This window comes from Atta colombica, unplaced genomic scaffold, assembly GCF_001594045.1.
Source record: "Atta colombica isolate Treedump-2 unplaced genomic scaffold, Acol1.0 scaffold297, whole genome shotgun sequence".
Classification (NCBI taxonomy): Eukaryota; Metazoa; Arthropoda; class Insecta; order Hymenoptera; family Formicidae; genus Atta; species Atta colombica.
This window is the reverse complement of record NW_017259400.1, coordinates 13,228-40,127: the sequence shown is the minus strand read 5'-3', so window position 1 is coordinate 40,127 and position 26,900 is coordinate 13,228. Positions and strand designations below refer to the sequence as shown.

The window sequence follows — 26,900 nt, the reverse complement described above, 5'->3', positions numbered from 1 at the left end:
GGTACTGTCAAATTTGTAATCCATTAATGCTAAATTGATAATGATTAGTAATAATGTTAATAATGTTAATAAATAATGTTAATAATGTTTTTAATAATAATGTTTTTTCTTAATAAATAATGTTTTTTCTTAATATAATATAAATATTTTATTGAAAAAAGTTAATATTTAATTCTCATACTCATTTATGTTATCAAATACAAGACAAGTAAATAATTACTTATTAGGAGCATATTCTTCGTGATCGAGTAATTGCCAGATAAAGTTTTGCCATGTTTCTTCTATATTTTTCACTGTGTCTCCTATTCTCAATTTTTGTCGTAGATTTTTTAATTGTCTCTTTTTCCGTTTTATTCCTAAACTAGATAAAGAAGAAAATCCAATATATTAATAATGCATTATATACGTATTATAATTATACATATCTATATATATCAGAAATTATTTTATAATTATATTTCTTCTTATTGTCAAAGTAATGAAATGGAAAATAATTTAAACAAATTCTATTCGTAATATTGTTTCTATTTTCAGATTATCATGCAATTATAGAAACAAAATCGATTTTCGCCCATTTTGACATAAACTCTACTTTTTTTTCATACCTACTATGAAATCCTGTGTGCCAATGTAAAAGTAACGGAATCAGTTTTGTTTTAATGTTTTCTTCCAAGTCCATTTCTGCATCACATTTGAAGCACTTTGCCATGCTTCCGTCTATCTGATACTTATTTAGTACTTGACGTACTTCTCTTTTTTGTATTATGTCTTTATATATATTAGATTTAGACCCATGATTCATTTCCCAATGGTTTTTTATAAGGTAATCACCGCTATTGTATACAACATTTTCTAAACAAATTGTACATTGTCCTACAAAATCTGACATATACGTCATTTTATAATCCCTCATTAGCTTAGGTCGAACGCATTTTTTTTCAACATCATCCACAAGTCTACTTGCAGAATAGGTTTTTTTAATTTCTGAATCATGATTTCTCCGTCTTTTTAATTTTTCTTCTGCTTTTTGTAGTTCTGCTTGTATGGACACTTTATTTGGTCGATCAGGAGTAATTCTATAAAATCCATAATATCATTTAATAGTGAGTTTAATTTTTATATCAGTTATTTTACATGATACGTTCTGTGCCATGCCAATTTTATGTGATTTTTCCACTACGATGTGTGGATTACCAGTGACCGGCATAGAATATACATATCAATATAATATTAATCATATAATAATGTTGATTGTCAAAATATTTAATAAAAATTAATTACAAAAAATTGTGATAACATGGTAAAATCTCATTAGATATATAAATATTCATATGTACTTATGATAAAATAGCTTTTTTTTATCTAAGAGCACCTATATTTCAGGATACTTATTCTACATATAACATCAATTTACAATTTCAAATGTAAAATGAAAATATATGTTTGCAATTACAATTTTAATCATGTCATCTATATTTTTCGAATTATTAAAATAAAATAAACAAAATGCATAAAATAATGTCTGTTTTTTATTGCTACACTTTCTGAACTAGTACACACAATACAAAAGTTGAAGTGAAACAAATATACATTTCACTTCAACTTGCATCGATTCAGAGTGCAACAATAAAAAACAGACCTCATATTTTTAATTTGTGTTTTGAAAAATTTAATAAAAAAATTTATTTTTCATACTTATAATGATTGTTCCAGTGAGTACTTAAAGACATCAGTACTTCAGCAGGATCTGATTCTAAGTCTTCCAAGGGTAAATACTTCCAACAAAATGAACATTTTGCTGTGGTATTTAATATGAAGTAATTCATCAGTATTTGCCGTCCGATTTCTATACTTGTTGCTTTTCTAAATTTTTCTCTGTGTGTGTGATACATGACCAAATGACTTAATAAAGGGAAAGCATTACTATTATGACAAATAGTCATTCTTCGACAATTACCCACATGACATATTCCAATTTCACATTGTGATAAACGTTTAATATCAAAACATTCTTCTAGAAGTTCACGATGCCGATATTTGGTTAATTCTGATATATGATGCTTTTCGTATAAATGTAATATCATTAGATTATGATCATCGAAGAAAACATCATATGAATTTTCTGTACAGCATTCACATTTTAAATAAACACCATCAGACTTTATAATTTTTCTGCAATGCTTCATTAACCATGTAGCTGGCTTTCGATTCATTTCCGTTACAATCGTTTTTTTTAGGTAGCTGAATACAACCAAGTACGATCAAAGACTCACTTGGTTTCTGCAATCTATAAATTGCTACAACTGCTTTTAAAACATTTGATTGACTAATCACTCATCACATGGTGGACTCGGCAAACAAGCGTCATGCAAGCTGATGCAAGCGGCAAGTGTTGAGCAGCGAGCATCTGCGCAGAAAACTCTGTAGATCTGTTCTGTTTCAATCCCAAGTTTTGAACTGGATAAGTTAGAGTGAGATAAAATTTTTTTCGAAAAAGAACAGACTTTCTGACTCCGAGGAAGAAAGGAGACGGAAACGAATCAGTCAGATGGAGCCATCTACCGATGAAGAAGAAGAAGAGGAAAAATGAGGCAAAATCAGGTTAGATGAGAATCAGGTTAGATTAGGTTGTGTGTTACTGTACAGATGGAAAAATATTTGCGCCTGATCGAATATTTCGGAAGAGAAAATGATAAGAGATCGTAAGAACGCACGATCGGTGGGACGTGTTAGATGTATGAACGTCAATCACGAAGTCCCAGCCATCGTGTTGGTCTTCGTGTGCGACCTGCCCTAATAAGAAGAACTTATCAAAGCAAACGTGTTGCACGAAGCACCTGATATGGATTATGCAACGATCGTTGACGATGCGGTCAGGCAATTTTACTCAGCGGGTAGCAATGAGGCGCATTCGTGGCTTTTGCAAGTGCAAACCTCGCCCGAGGCCTGGCACTTCGTGTGGCAACTACTAGATCCTTCCAAGGTACCTATGTCAGCCAGAGCTGCTTTCTATTTGGTGACACAAATCATTTCTGTTATTCGTTGAATATCAAGAAAAAAGAATAGAATGATATCTGTCAACTTGTGTCACTAGATGGAAAGCATTCCAGGATTATTTTTATCTTTCTTTCTCTGTATTTTGCGGAACTTCTGATCTGTCTTTTTACACATGTTTCTCTTGCGACTCATAATGTTTTTTAACTGATTACTTCAAAAGTATTACAGTTATAATAATAAAATGATTGTCTTCATATTGCTCTTGAACTTTAAAGTGATTGTAGTGGAAATATTTTGATAACAAATCATATCATAATTTGTTGTACAATTTGTAAAAATATATGACAAATAGTTTGAACATGATATGGATTTCATTATCTTTTTCTTTGATGATAAAGCCTTATCTTTGCAGTCATACGAGGTACAATTTTTTGCGGCAACTACTCTGCATGCCAAGATATCCAAGCAATGGAATGAAGTGCCTGAAGCTGAGTATCCGGTGTTAAGGGAACGTTTGCTCAATAGTGTGAAAAGACCTAACATACCCTTATGCATCCTTACAAAGCTTTGTCAAGCGGTAATATATTCTTTTTTGTTATTTGAAGAAAAGAAAGGATATACTGAAGAAAAGAAAGGAAATAATTAAATGACCTTTCCTATAATACACACTATTTTTAGAATGTTGTATGAATATTAAAAGTGATAAGTAACATTGTTATAACATTCTAAGAATATTATGTACTTATTGAATTTTTACATAACACAATTAACTGAGACATCCAAGGGACGTAAAATGTCCCTAGGACATAATCCTAGGATAAAATGTCCTCTGAATGTCCATCATTTAGAATTCTGTTATATTAAAATTCATACAATTTAGTAATTATTTAATATATGATTTCAGTTAGCCGCATTTGTGGCCAACGTTTACAGTGCAGAAAACAGGGAACATGATAGGAGTATAGTCGACGAATTGCTCGACATTTTACCTTATGATTCCCCATCTGCGTTAGAATTACTGCTTCGAGTGCTCTCAACGCTTCCTGTTGAGGTAAAATATAAAATGTATATTTTAAATGGAACTATTTAATTTTTATTTTTTAATAAGTTCAAATTGAAGTTCAATTGAAGTTCAAATAAGTTAAACTTGTGATTAATTTCAGTATCAGAAGAGACACGAAGCAAAGAATACCAAACTGCGGGAAGCTCTTGTCAATTTGATCAACAGCTGGTGCCAAACTGCCTGGTTCTTGCAACAGGTTTTTTCAATGTGTAACCCAGATTCTCAAGGCAACGATGGTATATTATATTCCTTGGGACTGGAATGCGCTCAATTATGGCTTAAGATCGGCCAATTACCTTTAGAGACTAGCGGCCAAATCTATCCTTATTTATTAGTGGCTGCAGGTCACTATGCACCTAATAAGTAAGTTTTATAAAAAAAAACAATAATATCGTTAATTTTGCTGTGTTCAAATATATATTGTTTGGGTCAACATGATTAAAAAGCCTAAAAAAGATAAAATTTCACAGAAAAATCTTACACTGATAAAAAGTTAAATACTCGAGAAAAAAGTTTTTAAATAAAATATTAGTAAGAAAATAAATTATATTTTGGGTCATAGTATGACATTCTCTTATGTATCTTTACAAAGCGATAATAGTCTTTTGTATTACGTAATGTATTACTTAATGTAAACGATTACAAGTATAATAATTAAATGGGCTTTTATATAATTTATCAATTATTTAATATATGTTGAACCAGCATTAAATTTAATTTGCAATAGAGAAAATGATATCTAATAGATGCGGATTATTGAATTATTAAATAAAATATCAATTTCTTTCGTTAGAGACGAGAATCATGGCGATGATGATAACATCAAGAGCTGGGATATAGTACAAGATTGTTTAATTATGATCGTAACGCATTACGAGCTTCATAAACGGCCGCAAACATTCTGGGAATGGGCCAGGAATTTAGTATTGTTAGCAAAGCAGTATAATAGAAAATACTTTTGCGAGATATTAACCGCCATCGGAGAGGCTCACAGTCGAGCATTTCTAGTTGCTCTGGCTGAGAATTCCAACGAGGCACATACATGGACGGCCATGGGATTGATCGAGCTATTATTGGAGTGCTCGGAACTGGAGGGACGTTATCCTACCGATGAAACGCGCAGCTGTATCCCATTTGGATTTTGGTACGCGTTACAGGACGATCTTGCTACGTTAGATCAACCGTTAGATAATCGAGCTTTGGAAGCGTTGAAGCCGATTTATTTCCGACTGGCTCAAGCATTGCTGAGAAAATCAATGCTACCCACGTCTCCGAGCGAGAGAGGGAACGCGGACGAGCGCGAGCTCTTCAGATGTTACAGGCAGGACGTGGCGGACACATTGGATTATTGTTACAGTGTTCTCGGCAGTGATTTGCTGGCACTTCTCGGGCAAAAATTGAGCTTGGAAGATTCACCATGGACTCATATAGAGTCAACGTTACATGCCTTCAAAGCTCTATCCGAGAGCGTCGGAACTCAGGAATATTGTTACATCCCTGCGCTAATAAACTTGATTATCGTTCACATACCTTATCATCTTTATCCCGAAGAGGTACGTATGATCATTTTTAGAAACAATGATTAATTACAAACCACTTCTCCTTCCAAACATCTCTAAATATAATTTATTTCTAGCTAACTTGATTTTTTTTTCTAAAAAGATATATTTGTGTAATAACATAATATTTGATTCATTTTCACCAGGTACTAATTTGTGCCTGTTCAACACTGGGTGCATACGCTGAATGGATAGGGGAGCATCCCGAGCCCTGGCTAGAAAAAGTCTTACACCTCGTTACTCAGGGACTGACCAGAGGATCTATGACAGCACCGTTTGCAAGTATGGCACTGAAGGATCTGACAAGGGAGTGCGGGCCATATCTCGGCCCTTATGCGCCATCCATTCTTCACACTATCAGTCAGACGCTACCGAATGTCGAGCCTGGTGGTGGAGAAGGTTTGCGACTCATGTATGCGGCTGGAAAATTACTTAATGCGTTGCCTTCTATGGAGGAGCAACTTTTACACCTGGAGGCAACACTGGGATTGTGTGTGACAAAGATCAAGGAGCTGTTGGGACAGCCGTTGTTTACAGCACGGCTTGGTGTGACGAATTATCTGAAGATGGCTACTATGTTCTTCAGCACGATCGATGGTGTGATCGGCAAGGCCGTACTAGACGGCGTGCTGCCGATATTTAATCAGATCATCACACATCCTGAGTGGAGTCAGGACAACGCCACGCTGGAGGCAATGCATATGTGCGCGCAACGATCCGTGGCGGCTTTACGGCAGCCGGAGATTGAGGCACGACCTTTGTTATCGATCTTGTCGACCTCCTATAAGATCTGGCCGCATCCAGCTGCATTGAATCTGCTAAAACAACTCGTGCTACTGTTCGGCAGAGATCCAGACAATGTTGTGAGTCCGGTGCTCGCAGAAATGAGCTCGTTAACGTTGAACGGCGTGAAAGTGTGCAGATCAGTGCAAGGCGACCTGTCCGAGTGGTCAGACTTGATGGAAGCGTATATGGGCGTACTAGCACAGATCTGTAAGAAAAATGCCCGGTTATTGTTGCAAATTCCAGATCAAATCCCGGATATGTTGCAATGCGGTAAGCGCAACATCATCATATGTTTCTAAGGAAATATGAAAATCATCATACGATGTAATTATATTTCTTTTTACAGGGATTGCTTGTCTAATGCTTCCAGAGACAGCTACAGCCAAAGCAGCCGGATATTTTCTTAGTCATGCGATTGTGCAGAGTCCGCACCTGCAAACATTCATTCAACCAATTGGACAGGAACTTGTTGCCGCGATTTTGCATTGTGTCGGTAAGTAAAAGACTTCAGGATGTCTGCAAATGTGAAAACATTCGATCAATTTATTTCTTAATTAATTAATTTTTTTTCTTTGTTTATTAATTTCTATTAGGTGGAGCAATGCCTCATAATAACTTGGAGCCTCACGCTGAAGTTCTGTTAGCATTGAACAAAACGTGTCCGGAATGGACTGCGCAGTGGTTACGCGTTGGACTAGAGAATCAAAAGAACCTCGCCGCTGTGTTACAAAAGGAGGACATCACACGCATTTTGCGCGAGAGAACGAACAGGGGACGACTTTGTGATGTACTAAAGGAGTTTAATAAACAATGCCGTCAGAAGACGGGTATATGACAATAGAACTTTTGTGATGTTCGTCGATTGACGAATTTTACTGTACGAAGTGATCGATTTATGATATATATGTAACACACAGACGTTAGTATAATTTATCTCTTCATATAATAAACGCTGCATAATGTATATAATTGTGTTTTATACAGATTTATTTACTTGAATTGTAAGATATTCATTGATTGTATGATAGAAGCGCTTAGTGTATCGAATACAAAAAAGTCCACGTGATGCAAAATAAATAGCGATAATAAAAAATATATTTACAGTAAAGACAATGAAATATATAGCCTTGGCTAAAAATATTAGGCATCTGTATTTTTTTTCATTAATTAAAATTTTTTTATTTGTATTGTTTCCTACTGGTTACCAGCATACGTTTAAAGAGTTCTTAAAACAAAGGATAACTCACAATAAATGTTGTAAATTAATTTTCGAGTTATAATAGTTAATAAGATACCTAAATCTAAATATCTTATTAATCGTTATGTAAAGTATAAAATATATATAGATACCTAATATTTTTGGTTAAGACTGTATATAGAAACGAGAAAGTAATGTATAAATCCAATTTATTTCTTTTTGTATGTTTCGAGGAATATGAGAATATTAAAAAATATGAGTTATTTCGAGTTCTTTAATCCTTTTAATCACAAAGTTTAAAAAAGCAATTCAAAATGAATGAAATACACTATATTGGTTTTGTACGAAGTAGGCTAAAACTTAAAACTTAATAATGTGATAATAGTAGTAATTAATGATTTAATAAAGGTTTGTTTGGAGAAAGATGCATAAAATCATTTAAAAAATAATGTAAAAGATAGAAAGATTGCAAAATATATTTAGCAATTATATATTGTGCTTTTTTTATTGTATAATAAGATTAGCTTGGAGTTTATGCTCCTGCTTAATTTTGATTTCCGTTTTGTTTATAATACAGAAAAAAGGAAAAATCAAAGATATATATTTCTATTTATGGACTTAATATCACTTTCTCAATGTCTTAAATATACGTACTAACATATACGTTAAAAAGTTGTCTCATACAATGACGCCTATATGCAAATAGTCGAATATTTTGCATTAAAAAATGGGCTATCTTCTAAAAATCGCGATACACAATTAAATGATAAAATCAGTCTATTTCTGTAGTTCTAATATGTTATGTTACTAACCAAAACTTTTTCTCAAAAAAGAAAAAAATGGCATGCCAAAATAATGTAAAAAACAGTATAGACCGATCGTCGTGCACGTATTTTACAATAAAAAAATTTATAAACAAAAAAAGGAACATAAAAATCATGTATCTACCAGACTTACATTATTTAGTTCTGCCATTTTGTGCATATATTATTTCCATTATTTTAAAATATATCTAAATAAATAATATTAGACTTCTTTTCATAATTGCAAAATAACTTGTTACCTTGATGAAATATCACAAAATCAAAACATAAAAGTCAATAGTTACAAATTATACGCCAATATATATGTATACACACATATATATATATATATATATGCGCGTCGTGATTGTAAGATACAAAATAAACAGTCATTCGATACAAAATAATCATTCTCACTTGTTTTGTTTACATTATACATTATACATTACGTGTTCAGTGTATATACATTTGACTTGAAAGGATCTAGTATTATTTGGTGCACTGACATGCGATCGTATCTAAGTACGAAAAATTTTTGAATGCATCAATATAAAGTTTTCGAAATGAAATATATATACTGGCCCATTAGAAATCTTTTGAGAGAAAGATCTGTTTTTATTATAAAATATAGAAAATGAACGATGGCGGGAAAGGATGGATCGGTATAATTATCTTGTATTTACATATAATTTGTAAAGATCTACCCTATCCAAAAATCAGTTTTTCACTGAGGGGATTCACCGCCGTTCGACAAGGGTTGTGTGCCGAATTTTGCAGCGACACGTGATTTCCTGGGCTTGGACGATTTTCCTGTGTTTTGTTGCGGCTGTTGCTGTGGCTGTTGTTGCAGCTGCAGTTGTTGTTTTGCTTGTAGCTGCGGCTCGTTTGACGCTATCTTTTCCCTGGTCTTATTTACAACTTCTGGCTTCTGTTTCTGTGTGCGAAAAATCAGTAATTTAATTATAAACGTTAAAGATGACAAAAAAAAAACGATTTACAAACCTTGGGCAACGTTTCTTCTTGTTTCTGTTTTTGTGGTTGTTGTTGCGTTTTTGAAGGACTGGAGCTCTTCTTAGCATTCGGATTCATCTCCTTCGAGGCTTGTTGTACGCTGGCGTTTCTGCTCTTTTTCTGAGCTTGTAACGGAACAAATGCGGTGCTATTTCTTATTTCCATCTTTGATCCATTCTGAGGACCTTTCTGTTGTTGATGATTCTGTTGCATCTGATGTTTCATTTGCAATTGCCTGCTTTGGCTATACGATGCGAGTTGCATGAACGCTGGAGTCGGTGGTAGTTTTGGATTCCACTTTGGATAAAATAAGTTAGGCTGCATAGGTGGCATATTCAGCGGAACTGGCGGTATTTTCAGATGGCCCATTGGAGGCATCATAGGAGGTCGGATATTTTGGATCCAATTGTTTTGTTGAGTGTTAAACCACTGAGGCGTTATTGCTACTTTCGTATCGTGCATTGATGCCTTATTCAAATTTAACGCCTAACAACAAAAGCTACATTAATAAAAAAAAAAGGAAACCTTTTATACACTTATTGTTACCTTGTAAGCTTTTTTTGCGGCGCTTTCTGTGGCTTGTTCATGAGTAGTACAAGGATCGCCCTTAAAGATCTTATTGTCCATAAGCATAACATGAGCGCTGATCAAACCTGTTTTTTCGTCGACAATATAATTATATTTTGGCACGCCAGTTCCGTTATATGAGAAATGTTTCAATAATTGCGTGCTGTACCAGACTGCATTTGCTTTCTCTTTTTTCTGTTCTGTTTGTCGGGCACGCTAAATAACGTGTATATATATATACATATATATATATATATATATTGTAAAATTATTAAATAATATGTAAACACGCGATGTAAATTGACGAGACATAAATACATACATCGAACAACTGTTGTACTAAAGGTGGAGGATTCTGATCCTTCTGCGAGACTGTTTTCTGAAGCATCGTTGCGGGTTGCGGTATAGACTGTTGCGGCATAGATTGTTGTGGTACAGATTGTTGTGACGTAGATTGTTGAGGCGTATTTTCTTGCTTGCTCGTTTGTGGATTTACGTCAGGAATCTTTAGCACAGCTTTTAAAAATGCACTAGGATCTTGTGGCTGTAACAGAACGATCTTTTAGAAATACATTGATAAAACGTAATTTTAAAGATACAATATTCGATACCGATTGTGCGCTATGATTGTTGCTGTACGACTTGATTCTCGGCGTTGAACTGCATGCCACTTTCTCTGGTGGTTCATTCGGTTTCTAAGTGTATAGCAAGAATATCTATGAGATTCGTGGAACAATCTCGTAATTCTATATCGCTACACTCACCTGCATCTTGTGCAATTCATTCCACAATGCTTGAAACTCAGATGTTTGATTAGGCGGTGGTGCGTTCTGAGTTAATGTTTTCTGAGGTACTGTTTTAGGATTCACTTCCATGCCATGTTGCGCCATACGCATACAAATATCACGATTTAATTTTTCGAGTCCCTTCTTAGCAAGCTGCATTTGCGGATATGCCTTCGATAATTCGTTCTTCTTGTTGGGAGAAGCAGAACTGATCGTTTGCTTCCGGCTTTCTGTCAATTCATTCACTACATTTCCCTGCTCTGTTCTTTCGCCGAAACTAATATTTATGAAATCCATAGTCGACAAACGATAACCGCGAAACTGAGAGCAACCGTTTAATGTAAGTCCGCCTGCAAAAAACGAAAAAATATTCCATAAAAATTTACATGCACTTAATATTCGAATTTCGGAAAGTTATGCGTTTCTCACCGATAAAAGGCTTATCGAACAAAACGTCATACATGGTATCAATTGGATTGCTTCCATTTCGTATTCCAATGATAGTGCCCTTAGTTCCGAGCGGTACGCTAAAGCCGCTTCTTACACAGAGAATTCTATCGAATAAACGATTTTGGGAGTTCGGATCGGGCGGCACGCTACGCAAGTGTAAACCCGGCTTATAAAGTAATTGCGGCTTCACTTGCAGAAAGACCGTTTTTGCCATAGTCTCTTCAGCTTTCAAATATTCTTCTATTCCCTCCTCGATTTGTTTGATCAAATCTGCTTCGATGACATCCATTCCGCAAGTGCGACTTTCTAAACCGTTCAGTTCTGTTTTCAACCATGCAACTGTATCCTTCAATTCATCCGAGCTACAATAATATGTTCAATTAGATTGATATATAAATGTGTGAAATATAAAAATCAAATACAATCGATGCTGGACAGCTCTTGGTGCCCGATAGACACCTAGGATCTAGCTTCAATCACATTTGATTCTTCTTTACTTATTGAATTCATCTGACTTATTAAGATTGTATTATTACATCAATATATATTACGTATATTTGGCATAAGAAAATACGAAATATACCCCTTTGTGAATAACTCTTCCTCTTGGAAAATATCGTTTGCTACATTTTGAGTTAAACGTTCGAATAAATTAGGACATTTCGTCATGTAATTCCGAATCATTTCGATCGCTTTTGTGCTGTATAACCATTGATTGTTTTCCTTTTTGGTATAACCAGGTACCTTTTAAGATTTTAGATAGATCAAAAACGGAGAACTGATAATTGATTATGTTGCAAAATTTGCAACATTATCAATTATAAAATTATACTTAATAAGTAAAATTTATTTTCGTATACATTTCTTACCTCTTCATTCCTTTTATTGAATTTTAAATTCAATCCAAGATTATGTTTAGTAACTTCAATCGTCGATGATTCTATAACATAAATTGTTCCAGTGACCCTACTCAAAAGATGACTATTTATTCCAAGACGTTGTGCGGCAACACTGCCAGGCATATATCGCGTTTTTTGTTGCCCGTAAGCTTGTTTAATAGTATCGAATGTTGGCTCCTTCATAGTTTTTATAGAAATTTTGATTCTGCGTGACTTGCAACCCTCTTTATTGTGTATAACCTATAGAATAATAAAATCATCCTAAATAGAATTAAATATTAACTCGATAAATTTCAAGATAATTTAATCATTAATCCTGGTATCTAACGTGATATAAGAAGAAATCCAATGCAATTGTACCTCTCCCATTGCACCATAATAGGGATGTCCCAACATGAAACAAAAGGTTCCTGGTATAAAAATATCATGCATAGTTTCGTAGATTGGCAATTTTTTACTGTAGACGGAAATATCTTTGACTACAGTCTGATAAGCATAAGCTGCGGCGTAATCGTTCCACTGTTTCTCAACTGTAACTTTTCCTTGAACACCGAAAACATATTTGTTGCCCAGGAATGCACGAGCATAAAGCAACACATTTGTATCGCCAATATCTATTCCAAGACGTGACATATGTCTAGAAATAAATATTGCGCAGTATTATATTGCGTTTTTAATATTACTCTAATATTAATGATATTAATGATATTAATGAGTATTAATGTTATCTTACAATTCTTTAATTTGTTTGCATAATGTGTTCCATTCTGCAGATAACGCGCCCTTCACATCTTCTTTCTTCAGATTATCGTGACTGTAACTGCCTAATTGGTTGATTAAACTGAGTTTCACGTTACAGTCAGACACACCGACTACAAGGACTTCTTTCAAATGAGGCCATTCCACATATATGCTCTTTCCTAATAGCTCTGATGCTAAAGTCGTTAAATTGGGTATTGATTTTGATATTAGAGTTAGAATCATACTGTCCAAGACTGAATGTTGCTGAAATACTTTGACCTACAAAAATATTGATATAACTAACTAAGTAAACTAATTCTAAAACAACGTATTTCAACGACATACCCTCGCTTTTTCCAAATGCGCTGAATGGTCCAAATGCCGTAGTGTAGGAAATCCTGGATAATAAATGTCGAGATCAAAACCAGGGGATAATCCCCTAATTAATTGTTCTCTCGGAACAAAAATTTCTTCGCGATTCATTAATTTTACTTGAACATGATTGGTAAATTCTGGAAAGTATATTGTTGTTTTGTGAACACTTTGGCTTTCATCGGTATACGAGTACAAACACATCGGCCCGTGTTTATTTCTTGCTTGTTCTTCAAGTGTTAATCTTGATAAGTGTGGCTGCATAGCTATTGCAAACAAAAAACGATGAAAAAGAAACTTAAATATTTTTTATATTAAAAAAATAATAAAATTTATTATTTGAATATTTACATTTTATCTCACCCAAAATTTTCAAAACATTGAAAAGAATAAAGTTGCTTACCAGCCAACAATAGTTTTTCATCAATAAATGGGATCAATACAACTGCTTCCCATTCCTGTCGTTTCCCATTTAAATCGGTTTTAAAATTATGTGGATAATAATTAATAATTGGAGAAGTTTCCTCTGTCAGTAGTGACTGAAATGCCATTGGTAATAAATCTTTGCTAAATGCTGGTAACACAGCTAGCAATTGTTGAAAAGGTAAGAATGGCTCTCCTAAGTCGAATTCTAACTTCAAATCTTTGAAGTCTTTTATATCTGAGATGTATGGGGCGTAATGATGTGGATAATACCACGACCAGCTGCAACAGCCGTGATAATAATAATGCAAATTCCACTGTATCGCTCTCACATAACCTTCAGCCTGTGAACGTAAAACTTCTCTGGAAATTAATAAAATGTATTTATAAACGAGTTGGAATATTATCTCAAACATTTTATATGATTAAAATTATACATACATAATTATACATAATTATACATAAAATACTCACTCATCGACGTTTTCATATTCTAACTTGTTCATATAATAATCTTTTTTATGTTGTACAAATTCCATGTTATATATTTCACTATCCGATTCATCATCTACTATTAAATCCATATTTCTATACTCTATAAAGATATCATCATCGTCAAAATTACCTAAGGACTGTGTTTTAAAGCATTAATTATTACTTATTTTTGTATCTACAGATATTAAAAGATTAAGATATTTAAATAAGTACCATCTCCCTAGTACTTTTGATAAGCGCATCTAAATCTTTATTTTGTGTTTTTTTTGGAGATGCACTCTCACTGTCTTCTGTTTTCTTATATATATGACGCTCAGATTCATTGGGCCTTCTACCTGTCTTACTTTCAAAAAACTTTATATCGGCATATTGCTCGTTAAACTGCTCTACATCTAAACGGCTAAGTCTCTCCATAAACTTTTCAAAACGGTCAAGATTTAATGTTCCCGCTTCATTTATATAACCTGAAGCAAAATAATATATTTATATAATATTTAATATATAATATTTAATATATAATATTTAATTATATAATTATAGAAACATAATTTTGACAAGATAATTAATAACATACCCTCTAGTGTTGGTAATACCTCCATATATGCACGGTATAGAATTGGCAATGCACCGTTGGCAATATGTAAATTTGGCAGGTGGGGAATAAAATCATTTCCTACTAAAAAACCCATTAAAACCCAGTCGTCAATTATTTTCTCAATATCAAACGAAAATGACAGTTTATCCTTGATCGGTGAGAACTCGTGTTCTATGTATTCTCGTAAAAGTGACAAATGAAGAAGGCAGAACTTTGTTTCCTCCGGGGTCATTTTCACTTGTTGCTTGCCAAATTTTACTTCCTCTCTCAAAAGAGAGAAATTCGGTTCATGTGAACACAAGCCTAACATTATTAAATCTGCATCCAAACCATATAAACAATGGCTAGAGTCATTGTTGTAATCCTTGCTTGCCTTCATGTACCTTATATAATCCATAATCTTGTGCTCTCCCTCTCCAGGGACCTAAAATATATTTAATCTCCGTTATATTTTACTGAATAATAAACATCTTAGCCTATAGTACACAATAATTTCCTTCCTACAGCATTAATAACTGGATGTGTGTTTACTGCTGTATTGCACAGTAATGCTGATAGCGTTACTGATTATATTGCTAGTTTGATTTCAGATACGAGTTTTCATGGTAGAGTAGTTAAGTTTTTTGACAGAAGACACTTTATCCAAATCAGTAAACAGAATACATATATTGTTATCATGATATATTATCATAAAATTACAACGATATGTTTTTAATTATTGCGAAAAGAATACTTTAATTACACGACTCTTATTTGTATTCATAGTCAGACCTTATATTTAAGGCTTCCTTTAACTATGTCTTCATTGACTTTTATAATAAGCCAGCACAAAATCATATAAGAAAATAATACCTAACTTAACATGAAAATCCAGCAGACAAATTCTAATATAGCAGCCAGTAGCATACAAGCAATCCTGCAGGAAGAAAAGTATTGTGTGCCACAGGCTTAAGACTAATATTATATTTGTCATACAACAAATTTTGCAAGCTTGTTGGTTAAAGAACAAAGAAATTTTCAGTTTTCTCTATCCTATTACTAACAGGTTTGAAAAATTTATTGTACAACAAATGTAATAATAATATTAGACTAAGGCCAATGTTACATTTGTCCGTTTATATTGCACAATTTTTCAAAGTTAGAAATTTATCATATTACAAATGTAATATTAGCCCAATTCCTGTTATTTCTGTAAAGAGGGCAAATTGTATTTATCTCTCTTATGCTACATCATCATCAGAAGAATTACCTCAGAACCACTGAACAATATTTTACATTTTTTCCAAGCATCATCTGTAGAAACCTTGTGTTCGACAAAACATTTAAGCTGCTCGCCTAATTTTGCCATAAAAAGTGTTCCTGGGGTTATGCAATTCGAGTCGAATCTCTTCTCTTTGGGTATTGGAATACCCTTGGCCTTGGCTTTAGCTTCTTGCACTTCGGCATCCTTAGCAGCTCTGAAACGTCGGCCCCTCTGTTGATTGATTTTTGCTCTAGGTGCGACACCGTCAATCGCCATAAAAAACAATTTCTGTGGGCGGATCATGTTAAATAGCACCTCTATATAGTGAAATATATTTTTAAAAATCATCTCCTCGGAGATGCGAAAGCAGACATCGTCATTGGGATGGGAACATGTATGTATAATACCATTCATGTCCAAATATAAATAATCAAATTCTGGTATCTGGAAAGAAGGAAACAAACAACAATTATATTATGATTACTGTACAAAGCTTTAAAAACGATTTTTTATCGAAATATTTTTATTGAAAGAATAAAAATCTTGCTTGAGCAAAATATAATAAGAAAAATAATAATAAGAAAAAAAGGAAAACGAAGGAGCGTAATAGGACAAGGAAAAAAAGAATTTCATCACTTCAGGATTTACAATACTTTTTTTTCTCCTCTCACCCCCCGTCCAATACCTGATGTTCCTTCACGACCTCGCTGAGACAGGGATATCTCTCGCTTATGTATCTGAAGAATTTCGGTACACCCATCGTGAAGCCTCACTTCGACGTCGAAATAAACGCGTTACCTCGGATAATTCTGTGTCCGCAACAAACGCTTCGCGCGTTAAGGTCGTCCTATCAAAATCAAAGATTTTGCTTGCGAGTACGTATATCAACTTTGCTTCGACAGTAACATTTGTCCGCGAATAGTTCATATAGTATAGACAGGAAAACGAGTACGGGAATCCCGTATCGGGTCGCCCCGGGAATCCTGGGAATCCTTCAAACCGATTCTACATTAGTTGCAAACTAATCGCAAGTTTGTTACGACAGCCAATATGAAGCATTGATTTCAAAATGCAAGTTTCAGATTGGCTATCGCAAGTTTGCGATCGGCTTGCAATTAATGTAGAACCAATTTAAGGGAGCGTTTACATTGGCCGAACCATATGTCGTAATCTATAAAAATTGACCAATCACCAAATATTCAAGATTTTCTTAAGTAATGTCTTAGGCCGATCATAATCAGATCTTATATTCATCCATCCATCTTAAGTACGATCTTAAGAAGTCATGAACCAATCAGAAGGCTGCATTAGCATTTCAAGATATTACTTAAGACGGTCTTGAAAATATTATAGAGACATAAGATATTACTTGAAATAAGACTCGACTATAAATACCGGTCTATGTTACCCATTACACCACTTCTTCAATTAGTAAATGTGTTATTCATTCTTTACTTCAATTACAATCAGTTAAACTAGTAACGAAATTATATAATAAAAATATCATAATTTGACAAATATAATAAAGTATAAACAATTTACATTACTACGAGACCACATTGGGTGTCGAATAAACTAATCTCGCTTGGCCGACGAACTAATGTTCGCGCGCCATGATTAGCCTAATATTCGGGCTCTATTCGACTTGATTTGCGAGTGTTTACATCATTCATTGTATTGTACTTCTAATCAAAGAGAAATAAACATAGATCAATTATTTTTACGTTACAATTTTTTTGAACTTAATTGGATTAAAACGAAAAATTTCCTATTTATAATTTTAAATTATTTTCAGAGCATTTATGATCCATTTTTAAAAATAAAAACTTTTTTTTTAAATAAAAACAATAGCATTTATGATCCATTTTTAAATAAAAAAAATTTTTTTTATTCAATTTGAAAAACTACATTTTATATTCAGAATATTGAATTGAGCAGTATTCTCGTTGTACAGAAATTACTGATATTATTTTTGAATTTAACTAAATTAAAAAACTGTACTTCCTATTCACAATTCTGAATTGAGTAGTATTCATGATTGCACAGAAAATGATAATATTATTTTTAGATTGAAAGATAGGAGATATCTCTATGCAATTCCTATAAATAAATAAAAATGCATTCGGGATTGAAAAGGCATAGACAGACATTTGCTTTATGCAATTCCTATAAATGAATAAAAAAATTCAAGATTGAAAAAGATTCATTTAACATTCATGAATCCGTATTTTTGAAAATCTGAATCCATTTCAATTCATTTTCATTTGCTGGGAATTATGATTAACTATCTCAGTTTCATTTACGATAGCAAACTTCACAAATATTTACTAAAACCTGCTGAAATTAAATTTATTTCTTCAATACATTTATTGTATATTGAAAATGTATAAATAATTTTACTGTAATATATAATTGACTAATTTACTAAGTACATATAATGAATCTATTTCGCTTTTAAAAAAAACTATTCTTTCGCGCGCGACGCTTAAAAGTTGAAAAATTTGAATTTCTAAACGTCAACACTGAACATGACTAACTAACTAACTAACATGACATCACAAAATTGTCTTGACGCGCATCAATTGACGCCCATGAAAAAGCACCTTTAATTTATTTTGCCACAGCTTCGCATTATCTTTGTCACATGAACTTGACAAGTCTAATTATAATACCGTTTTTGATATGATTTTGAACTTTAGCACAATTAATATAATTATCATCAAAAATTTATCGCTGCTATTGCTGCTAACTCATTTATATAAGCGATATTCGAAATTAACATATGAAATCACGTTTGTCGCTGAATATGAGCGACGAGCGACACCATGAACACTTATATCGAATCGATGTCGATTCTATTATCATTTCTCACTGGGATATAATGGCACTTTAATGGTACCTTTATATTTTTAATACTTAAAAAAGTCAATTCATGAACGTGTCTTTACACGTCAATACAAACAATCATTATTTGCATGTTTTATCGAAAAAGATTATCGATCAGAATATTTTTAATTAAGCAAAATTATATTCAGTTCATATACAGAGTCATCCGGACAAATCGAACAATTTCTTTAAACAAAATGTTTTTAATGAAAAATTAAATATTACAAAAAATCTTTTTACACTTGGGGGAGATCCCTGTAGAGCACAATTATTCGATATATCTCCCATTAGTTTGAATGACGGTCTCTATTCTCAGTCTGAAGTGTTCGCACGCACGCTGTAATGTAGCACTGTCCATGCCAACGAATGCTGCCTCAACAGTGGTCCTTAATGATGTCACATTGGGATGCCAAAATTTGTTTATGACTTTTTCAACTACGCTCCATACATAGTAGTATCCGAGGGATTTAAATCTGGACTGTTGGGAGGTTAGAATGGGAGTCGAGGCGAGCAACTCAGTTTATTCTGGCAGCCTCAGAGAGCATCTGTCATTTAATTATTTTTAATGTACGGCTTATATTGAAAATCCTCCTCGGCAATCCTTCGACGCATTGTTGGCTCGCTTACACAACAATCGATGCTAATTTTTCGCAAATTATCCTAGGAAATCAGCGCTTAAGCCCTTTCAACGACTACGAGGTTCTCGCGATGTCTTTCGAGTGACTTTTCCTCGCGGGCATATTGGAACCTTGGACTGTTCTAAAGCCGTATTTTGCCATAAACGGTTGAATTTGGATATCTAAAAAACCGAATTATTTCCGTTGCTGAGCGCCTAGTACGAAGGCCTTTGATGATCGCGGCTCTTTAATTATACTTCGCACGACTTTCAACGACCATTTTGAGAATATGATTGTTTATTAGAAGAATCAGGCTTTCTCGGACGCCAACAACAACCTCTGGCGGAGACACAATATAGCGGAAAATTTAAATTGAAATTTATTCGGATTTTGGTGACGAACCCTGTATTGTTAACAACATTTTGTGTTTGTATATTATCTACGTTTTTAATTTTAACATATGTAGATATTAATTTATAAATTTAAATTATTGTAAAATATTTAAAACAGTGCGTATCTAAATTAAATTTTGAAATCACATTTAATCATTTATTTATCATCAATCATCGAAAAACTAATATATCTTGACTTAATAATAATCATTTTGGAATTATTTTGACATCATTTTGATATTATCATGACTTTTTATTTTGCTTGGATATGTTATAGAAAATGACCGACAACGATCCGTATTTATAATTACGAATTAAGGGAATCAATTCTATATCTTGAAACGAGGTGAAAATTATAAAAGTAAACAAATTTACTAGGTGTTGACTAATGAAATTATCAGTAGCCTAGTAAATTCGTTCATTTTTATAATTTTCATCTTGTTTCAAGATACAGAATCGATTCCAAGATATTCGTCAGATATAATAGAGATACGATGCATGATTATTAATGATGATTAATTACAAGGTAATTTTTATTCTTTATTAAATGATAATAAATATGTTAATAAAGATTGCGGCGCAATCCTTTCAAAACAATTGTACAATGAGGTTTAATTTTCTCGATTCTCAGTTGACATCAACTACCCAATAAAAAATGACAATGGAATGGATGTCGAATTGACGTCGATACGATATCGATTTCATTTCTCAGATAATGCCTTTTCTATCAGTGTAGATTAACTTTAATAATTAGTTCAACTAATTACTCTTTATCTTTATCTAATTTTTAGAAAAAGATGAGGAGTTAATTGATTAAAATTAAATTACATTGATAGAAACGGATATAAAAATAACATAACATATTTTATAATTTTGCACTGAACAATATAAATGTAAACACACGATATTACATAATATTTACATATAATAGTTAAATTAAACTATATATTATGTAATGTATTATATTACATTTATATTAAGTGTGAGAAAAAGTTCGTGGCGTTTTTCCTGTTAGATGTAACGGGAAAAACGCCACGAACTTTTTCCCATACCTAATATTGTACAGATTATAATATAGAAGTTGTGTTTTATTTTTAATTGGTGTCGGCTGGATCATTTTGTAAACATGAAGATGATTATCAATAGATGCTTTCCACACAAGTTGATGACATAAATTGACATAAGCTTCTTTCTATCTTGAAATCTATCTCTTGGTATCTTGATATATAATAAGTAATAAAGATAGAATAATACTTGTGTCGATTTGTGTCATTAAATAAAAAGCACTCAATAGTTGGATTATGATGTAAGAAAACACATGTCTAATTCTTACATCGTGAGCTGGATGATAATTACCGAAAAACTGCGAATTGCATAAAATCATAATCTATAATTTTTGTTTGTTTTGAAAGTTTCTAATAGAGTTTGTTTCGTACATTATATTCAACTTACTTTTTATGCATTTCATAAAAAAAATAGTGTACGTGTAAAACATATGTATGTAAAATATAAAAGTAAATAATTTTTACAAAATTGATTTTATTAAATTAATTTAATTAAATCAATTTTTCATTATAACACCATTAATTTATCCATTATTTTCAAGTGTTGGAGAAGGAGGTACTTCTCTTGCCTAAAATTGTTATTGACGTTTCAATGATATTTCCTACATAGAGAAAAGTATTTGGTTGAATTAAGGATGTACGATCGATCACTTGCAGAGTGATGAGTAGCGTACGCTATTATTCTATTGATAATACAACTTAATATATGAAAATCTTTAAATAAGAAAGACAATTTATGGTTTATTAAAATTAAATGATAACATTGATTGCTAATTTTTAATTATTAAGCATGCTTTTACCAGCATTTTGCTTGTATACAAATAAATTAGTGAATAGAATTAAAATTCTTGCAAGGATAAAAAAAGGTTTGTTCTAACTATTTATATGTTTTTTATAGATCGTTTTTGTAGATCGAAGCATTTTAAAAGTAAGTAATTATATAATATATCAATCATTCAATGGTGTCATATGTCATATGACACCATGCATAAAATTCTAACTTTCATTTTTAAAAATTACAGTCAATCGGTTTGAAATTTTAATATAGTTTTAGTTTCGTTTTAAATAATATTCTAATTTTTAAATAGATCGAAGCATTTTGATTTTTCGACTTAACTGGAATTGTGATGGAAAAAAAAAGATTCAGAATTCTAATTAAATTTACTAGATTTCTGGTTAAATTTATTAGTTTCTGGTTATTTTAAACAGAATTCTGATAGATGAGAATTAGTAATTAGTAATTAATAATTAGTTATTTCAACTAGAATTTTGATAGATTTTGAAATTGGTTATTTCCTGATTTCAAAATCTTGGTAGATTTAACCAGAAATCTAGTAAACTTAACTAGAATTCTGGATCGTTCATTTTCCACCACAATTCCAGTTAATTCAATCAAATATTTTTTTCCGTGTATATAAGAACAAAAAAATTTTGATTTTAACCGATTTACGATGAACAATTACTCTCTTGATACTTCTTTCAATAGGTAAACATTAGAAATAACTGACTTGAAGTGATGGAGACATTTTTCTGTTTCACTTTTATTACACCTACATTTTATACAGATCCTTAAATCACTTCGACAAAGATGGCCTACTCGCTATATTGCATGAATGTGTTTTGAGTACCGATCTACCAACTGAAAGCTGAAAGATGATCTCTCCGTATTTCTCCATCGCGAAAAACGGCGATTAAGCATTTTTGAGCTGACGCACTGTCTAAACATTTTGTTGCCACGCAGTGGCACGTATTAGCTGTCCTGTCTTATTCATTTCGCCCAACATGAGCTTTGCGAGCAAGCGAGTATAAGAGCGAGTGAAAACTATCTCATTATTGACGTCTCATCGAATAATATTATACCGCGGCGACAGTGGCGAGTGTTAGAATTTCGGACCTGGCAGAAAGGTAGCTGGAAAAAAGGAACGACGAAAGATAAAGAGAAAGAGAGAAATGAACATCTTGATAAATGGAAAAACGCACCACTTACGAAGCTGCTGTGAGCATTGTTCATCTCTCGACTGAGATTGTTTCTTCGTCTCGCTATGCGTTTGAATAATTAATTTGTTCTCCATGTACATCAAGGATGTGACGCATTACATCATCCTGGGTGGTACAATGTGTTTACGCTTACCAGAATATTTAAGATAGTGACGGATACTAGCTCGACATAGATTTTTAAATTACAAAAATGGATCTCTGACCCAAGACATTCTACTCTCAATTTTAGAATACTTGCCAGATCTATTATTTTCTCTCCCATTTACATTCTTATCTGACAGGAAAAAAATTTATCAGTTTGAAGAGAAACTATAAATGATCCATTAGAAATATATATAATTATGAAAAATGGCTCTAAAAATACTTAATTTAAAGCACTTAATTTTATTTTCAAATGAAGACGCAAAAAGTGCTTTGAATAATCACATATATTTTTGCTAGCTTTACATGTTGAGTCATTTGTAATTTTATTGGGATAAGATCTAATTAATCAATATTCTATCATATATATTCTTCTCGTTTTCCTTTCTCTTAGGTAGGTTTTCCTTTTCTCTTTCTCCGTCTTCGGAGACATTAGCTTTTTTTTATGCAATCTAATGTCTTGACTCAGCGTTTTTCACTGGCAGAGCTGGTATACATTCAGTGCACTTTGTATACAAATTGATGTAAAGGTGTTTGTTTAATAAAAATATAGAAACGAATTAAATCACGAAATTCTCAATACAATCCATTTTATTGTGGTATTTGATAAAATATACATTGGGTATTTTATTAATGGAGATATCTCACTTTTACATTCAGATTAAGTCAGTGTACAGTGCTTTAACTGAATGCGCACTGCCAGTGAAAAACGCTATCATTTCGCTTTTATGAACAGGTGCGATGTCTTTCGTTGCATTTATATGATACTTTTCGCATGTTTGAAATTTGAAACTCAATTTGTAAGAATTTTGCGATGTAAGAATTTTGGAAGGATGTAAGGAGAGACTAAAAGAAGCTTACATAATATCGATAATCGTCGATAGCGTTCATTGACAGAATAAATATTCCAGATGAACTGAAAGGAGAGGGATTTTTCGCCAAGAAAAGAAGAGGAACACATTTGTGTTAACAACGAAACCGGGATCGTAAAAATATAAAAGTGAATACAATGTCTCATAATACCGAAGAGAAAATATATCGTTTTACTCTTATCGCATTGTCTCTAATTTTAATCGACTTTCTACGCCAGAAATACATTTAATTTTTGACTAAAGAAATTTTGTTTTTACATTAAAGGACAAAATTCAATTTCATGCGTTACATTCTTCAATTTGCATTATTAAAGGACATAATTCAAGTCAATCAATGATTGACTGCAATTATCTACTATCATGCAACGACTTTTTCCAACCTATAATATAACTGCGAACAGGATTATAATCGTTTTAATGTTACCAGCGTTTGTTAGAGAGAGCGAAGTATAAATTTATATTGTTTTGTTTTTTTATCGTTTGTAATATTCCATGTTTTAACATTGATAATGATTTGATCGCCATCGAAACGTTTATTTATCACTCATTGTATTAAATCTTAACTAAATGATATAATTGTTTTCTTTACTTACGTTCCAATTTTTATATTAATGATGTAATTGAATAATTTTTTTAGTTTGTAGCTCTTTTTCTTTCTCATATTATAAAAGTGAATCTTTCTATTTTCTCTGTTGGAATCGATATGCTAAACGGATGGGTAAACGGATAAATCGATGAGCTGGCATCGTAATCGATATACAATCTCGATAAAGAAAGACACCGACCGGCCGGTCGGTTGAGGCGAAGAGAACGATGAAGCAAGAAAAGAGAAGAAGGAGGAGAAGAGGAGTCATGGTGGTTTTAGATCTAGTGATATAGGAGACGATATATAAGCTGTTCGTTCGTCCATGGCCGGGCATACATAATCGGGTTACGGTTTACGTGACACGAGTCGATCGGCGACAAATGACACGGGACTTCGGCTCAGGGGGGGAAAAAACACGGGCTTTTCGATAGAAACGGCCGAACGGCATATATATATATTGCAGATAGATCTCTCGTCCGTTTTAGTTGTCCGAAAACCTTTATAAGTTCTGGATAGTTCCTTCCTGTTAGCGTGAGTTTTCCATGCTAATGAGTCCTCTTTCTTTCTTTTCCTCTTGCCCTACTTGCTTCGCGCGATTTCCGCGCGTTCCTCCTCTTGTATCTCTTCGATTCGTCCCGTTCTCCAATCTTCTACATTGCCCATGTCCCTTAACCCTCCGGCTGTAGGTCTCATCACACATTGCTGATGCAGATGTGCGTTTACATACTAACTAAATTGTATCATCATCACGCTCTGCTCCCTATCACTCTCTCCCTCTCATCCTCTTGTACGCCATATATCATCGTCCTTGGCCTTGTTTTGTGTCTTCTCATCAGGAGTCTTCTTTGCCCTTTTTCTGTCCCGGCTATTGATAAATGTGCGTGTCTTCTTCAGTTACTTCCTCTCTCTCTTCCTTTTCCAATCCGTCTAACTTTTTCTCTTTTTCTTTCGTTCTTTCTCCTGTCCTCGTCGTCATTCCTGGCTGTTTTGCTTTTGCTCTTGTTTATCTCTCCTGCAACAAGAGCGATCTCTCCTGTATAAATTGCATTCTTGCCGTGCAATTGAACGGATCGAAGACTCACGAGGTACACTAAAATAAGAAAGGAAACAAATCGAGAAGACGAAACATTGGGATAGAAGTAGTGACAATGTTGGAATGGTGCGTCGGAATGACCACTCTGCTGATCTTCCTCATCTACTTTGCATATTTCTTCAAATTCGATTGGGTGAAAGTAAGTGATGATCAAGCGACATTATTTTCTGTGTTTTTACTATAAAGTGTGTTAAGATTATAATTTGGTACTTCTTAAAGGACATGAGAATTGAGACTAAAACACGACAGATCCGCAGTTTTTACGCGAGTAACAAACATCGGAAAGTGAGCCAACTACCGCCGGTCTATCCGAATGGATGGTTCGCTTTGCTTGAAAGTTCGCAGATAAAAAATGGTCAGGTGAAACATGTGTCTGCTCTCGGTGAAAATTTCGCGGTATTCAGGTACGTATAGAATTTTCTTTGATTATTTTTTAAAATATTTTAAGATATAACAGGATGTTCTATTTCAAGATATATCTTAAAAATATTTAAACTAAATATTATTTATCACGTAACGTTTTATTAATTTCTTCAAGAACCGAAAGAGGCGTTATCAACATTTTAGACGCATATTGCCCGCATTTAGGGGCAAATATGGCCAAGGGTGGTCGTGTCAAAGGAGATTGTCTGGAGTGTCCATTTCATAGCTGGACGTTTCGCGGAGAGGATGGCTACTGCGAAAACATACCTTATACTGAAAAGGGTATTAATCAAGTTCTACATAATTTTGAGTCTCAGATGACATCTATCTACCCTTTTGCTATTCTGTGGCCAAGATGTTCGGATCGATTGCTTTTTATGGAAACCACATTCCTGCATACAGATGCCTGTTTGTACACACTAATAAAATTTTTTTTCCGAAATTCGAGGCTTTATTGTAAAAAACTGGTTATGGTTTATGATTCAAAGTATTGTCCATCGCTGGCCACTACTTTCTCCCATCTTTCGGGTAGCGTACGAATCCCGTGTCGAAAAAACTGGTCATTTTTTGAGGCTATCCACGAATCGATCCAATTTTTTACTTCTTCATAAGACCGGAAGTGCTGGTCAGCCAGGCCGTGTGCCATTGATCAAAACAAGTGGTAGTCAGAAGGAGCAACGTCTGGAGAATACGGTGGGTAGGACTTCCCATTTCAACGTTTCCAAGTATGTCTTGACCACTTTCGCAACATGGGGTCGAGCATTGTCATGCTGCAAAATCACTTTATCGTGTCTCTCGTTGTATTGCGGCCGTATTTGTCTTTCAATGCTCGGCTCAAACG

General features: G+C 33.3%; 4 protein-coding genes across 8 annotated transcripts in view; 2 read left to right on the top strand and 2 right to left on the bottom strand.

Moving 5' to 3' along the window:
• LOC108690174 overlaps positions 1-2,421 on the bottom strand; it is a 3,594-nt gene extending 1,173 nt beyond the window's left edge. For both annotated transcript variants that reach the window (XM_018197339.1, XM_018197340.1), the window contains exons 1-3: positions 1,696-2,421; positions 606-1,076; positions 221-361 (exon numbers count right to left, since the gene is read on the bottom strand). In XM_018197339.1, coding sequence (XP_018052828.1) covers positions 221-361; positions 606-1,076; positions 1,696-2,213 — 1,130 coding nt within the window. In that variant the 5' untranslated portion in view covers positions 2,214-2,421. The remainder of the gene's footprint in view (positions 1-220; positions 362-605; positions 1,077-1,695) is intronic.
• A 110-nt stretch (positions 2,422-2,531) lies between these two features.
• Positions 2,532-7,504, top strand: LOC108690181 (importin-13). 2 transcript variants are annotated; one of them, XM_018197354.1, is made up of 8 exons: positions 2,532-2,983; positions 3,410-3,418; positions 3,902-4,048; positions 4,161-4,423; positions 4,854-5,613; positions 5,766-6,675; positions 6,752-6,898; positions 6,999-7,504. In XM_018197354.1, the coding sequence occupies exons 1-8, from the start codon at positions 2,843-2,845 to the stop codon at positions 7,238-7,240; spliced, it is 2,619 nt and encodes an 872-aa protein (XP_018052843.1). In that variant the 5' UTR covers positions 2,532-2,842; the 3' UTR covers positions 7,241-7,504. The 2 variants fall into 2 exon arrangements, with proteins under 2 accessions (XP_018052843.1, XP_018052842.1); XM_018197353.1 differs by having other exon boundaries at positions 3,410-3,574.
• Positions 6,594-16,875, bottom strand: LOC108690180 (5'-3' exoribonuclease 1). Of its 3 annotated transcripts, none has more exons than XM_018197350.1 (19): positions 16,673-16,875; positions 15,994-16,431; positions 14,724-15,168; positions 14,363-14,613; positions 14,129-14,286; positions 13,635-14,017; positions 13,205-13,497; positions 12,852-13,138; positions 12,479-12,755; positions 12,089-12,358; positions 11,803-11,963; positions 11,199-11,581; positions 10,749-11,119; positions 10,596-10,679; positions 10,307-10,528; positions 9,964-10,200; positions 9,409-9,903; positions 9,090-9,340; positions 6,594-6,610 (listed from the first exon to the last, which is right to left on the bottom strand). In XM_018197350.1, the coding sequence occupies exons 1-18, from the start codon at positions 16,745-16,747 to the stop codon at positions 9,131-9,133; spliced, it is 5,040 nt and encodes a 1,679-aa protein (XP_018052839.1). In that variant the 5' UTR covers positions 16,748-16,875; the 3' UTR covers positions 6,594-6,610; positions 9,090-9,130. The 3 variants fall into 3 exon arrangements, with proteins under 3 accessions (XP_018052839.1, XP_018052841.1, XP_018052838.1); XM_018197352.1 differs by lacking the exon at positions 6,594-6,610 and adding an exon at positions 6,895-6,921; XM_018197349.1 differs by lacking the exon at positions 6,594-6,610 and having other exon boundaries at positions 8,769-9,340.
• Positions 16,876-25,691: 8,816 nt separating this feature from the next.
• The window catches only part of LOC108690175 (cholesterol 7-desaturase-like), a 5,221-nt gene continuing 4,012 nt past the window's right edge, over positions 25,692-26,900 (top strand). The window contains exons 1-3 of the mRNA XM_018197341.1: positions 25,692-25,775; positions 25,856-26,040; positions 26,175-26,341. Coding sequence (XP_018052830.1) covers positions 25,692-25,775; positions 25,856-26,040; positions 26,175-26,341 — 436 coding nt within the window. The remainder of the gene's footprint in view (positions 25,776-25,855; positions 26,041-26,174; positions 26,342-26,900) is intronic.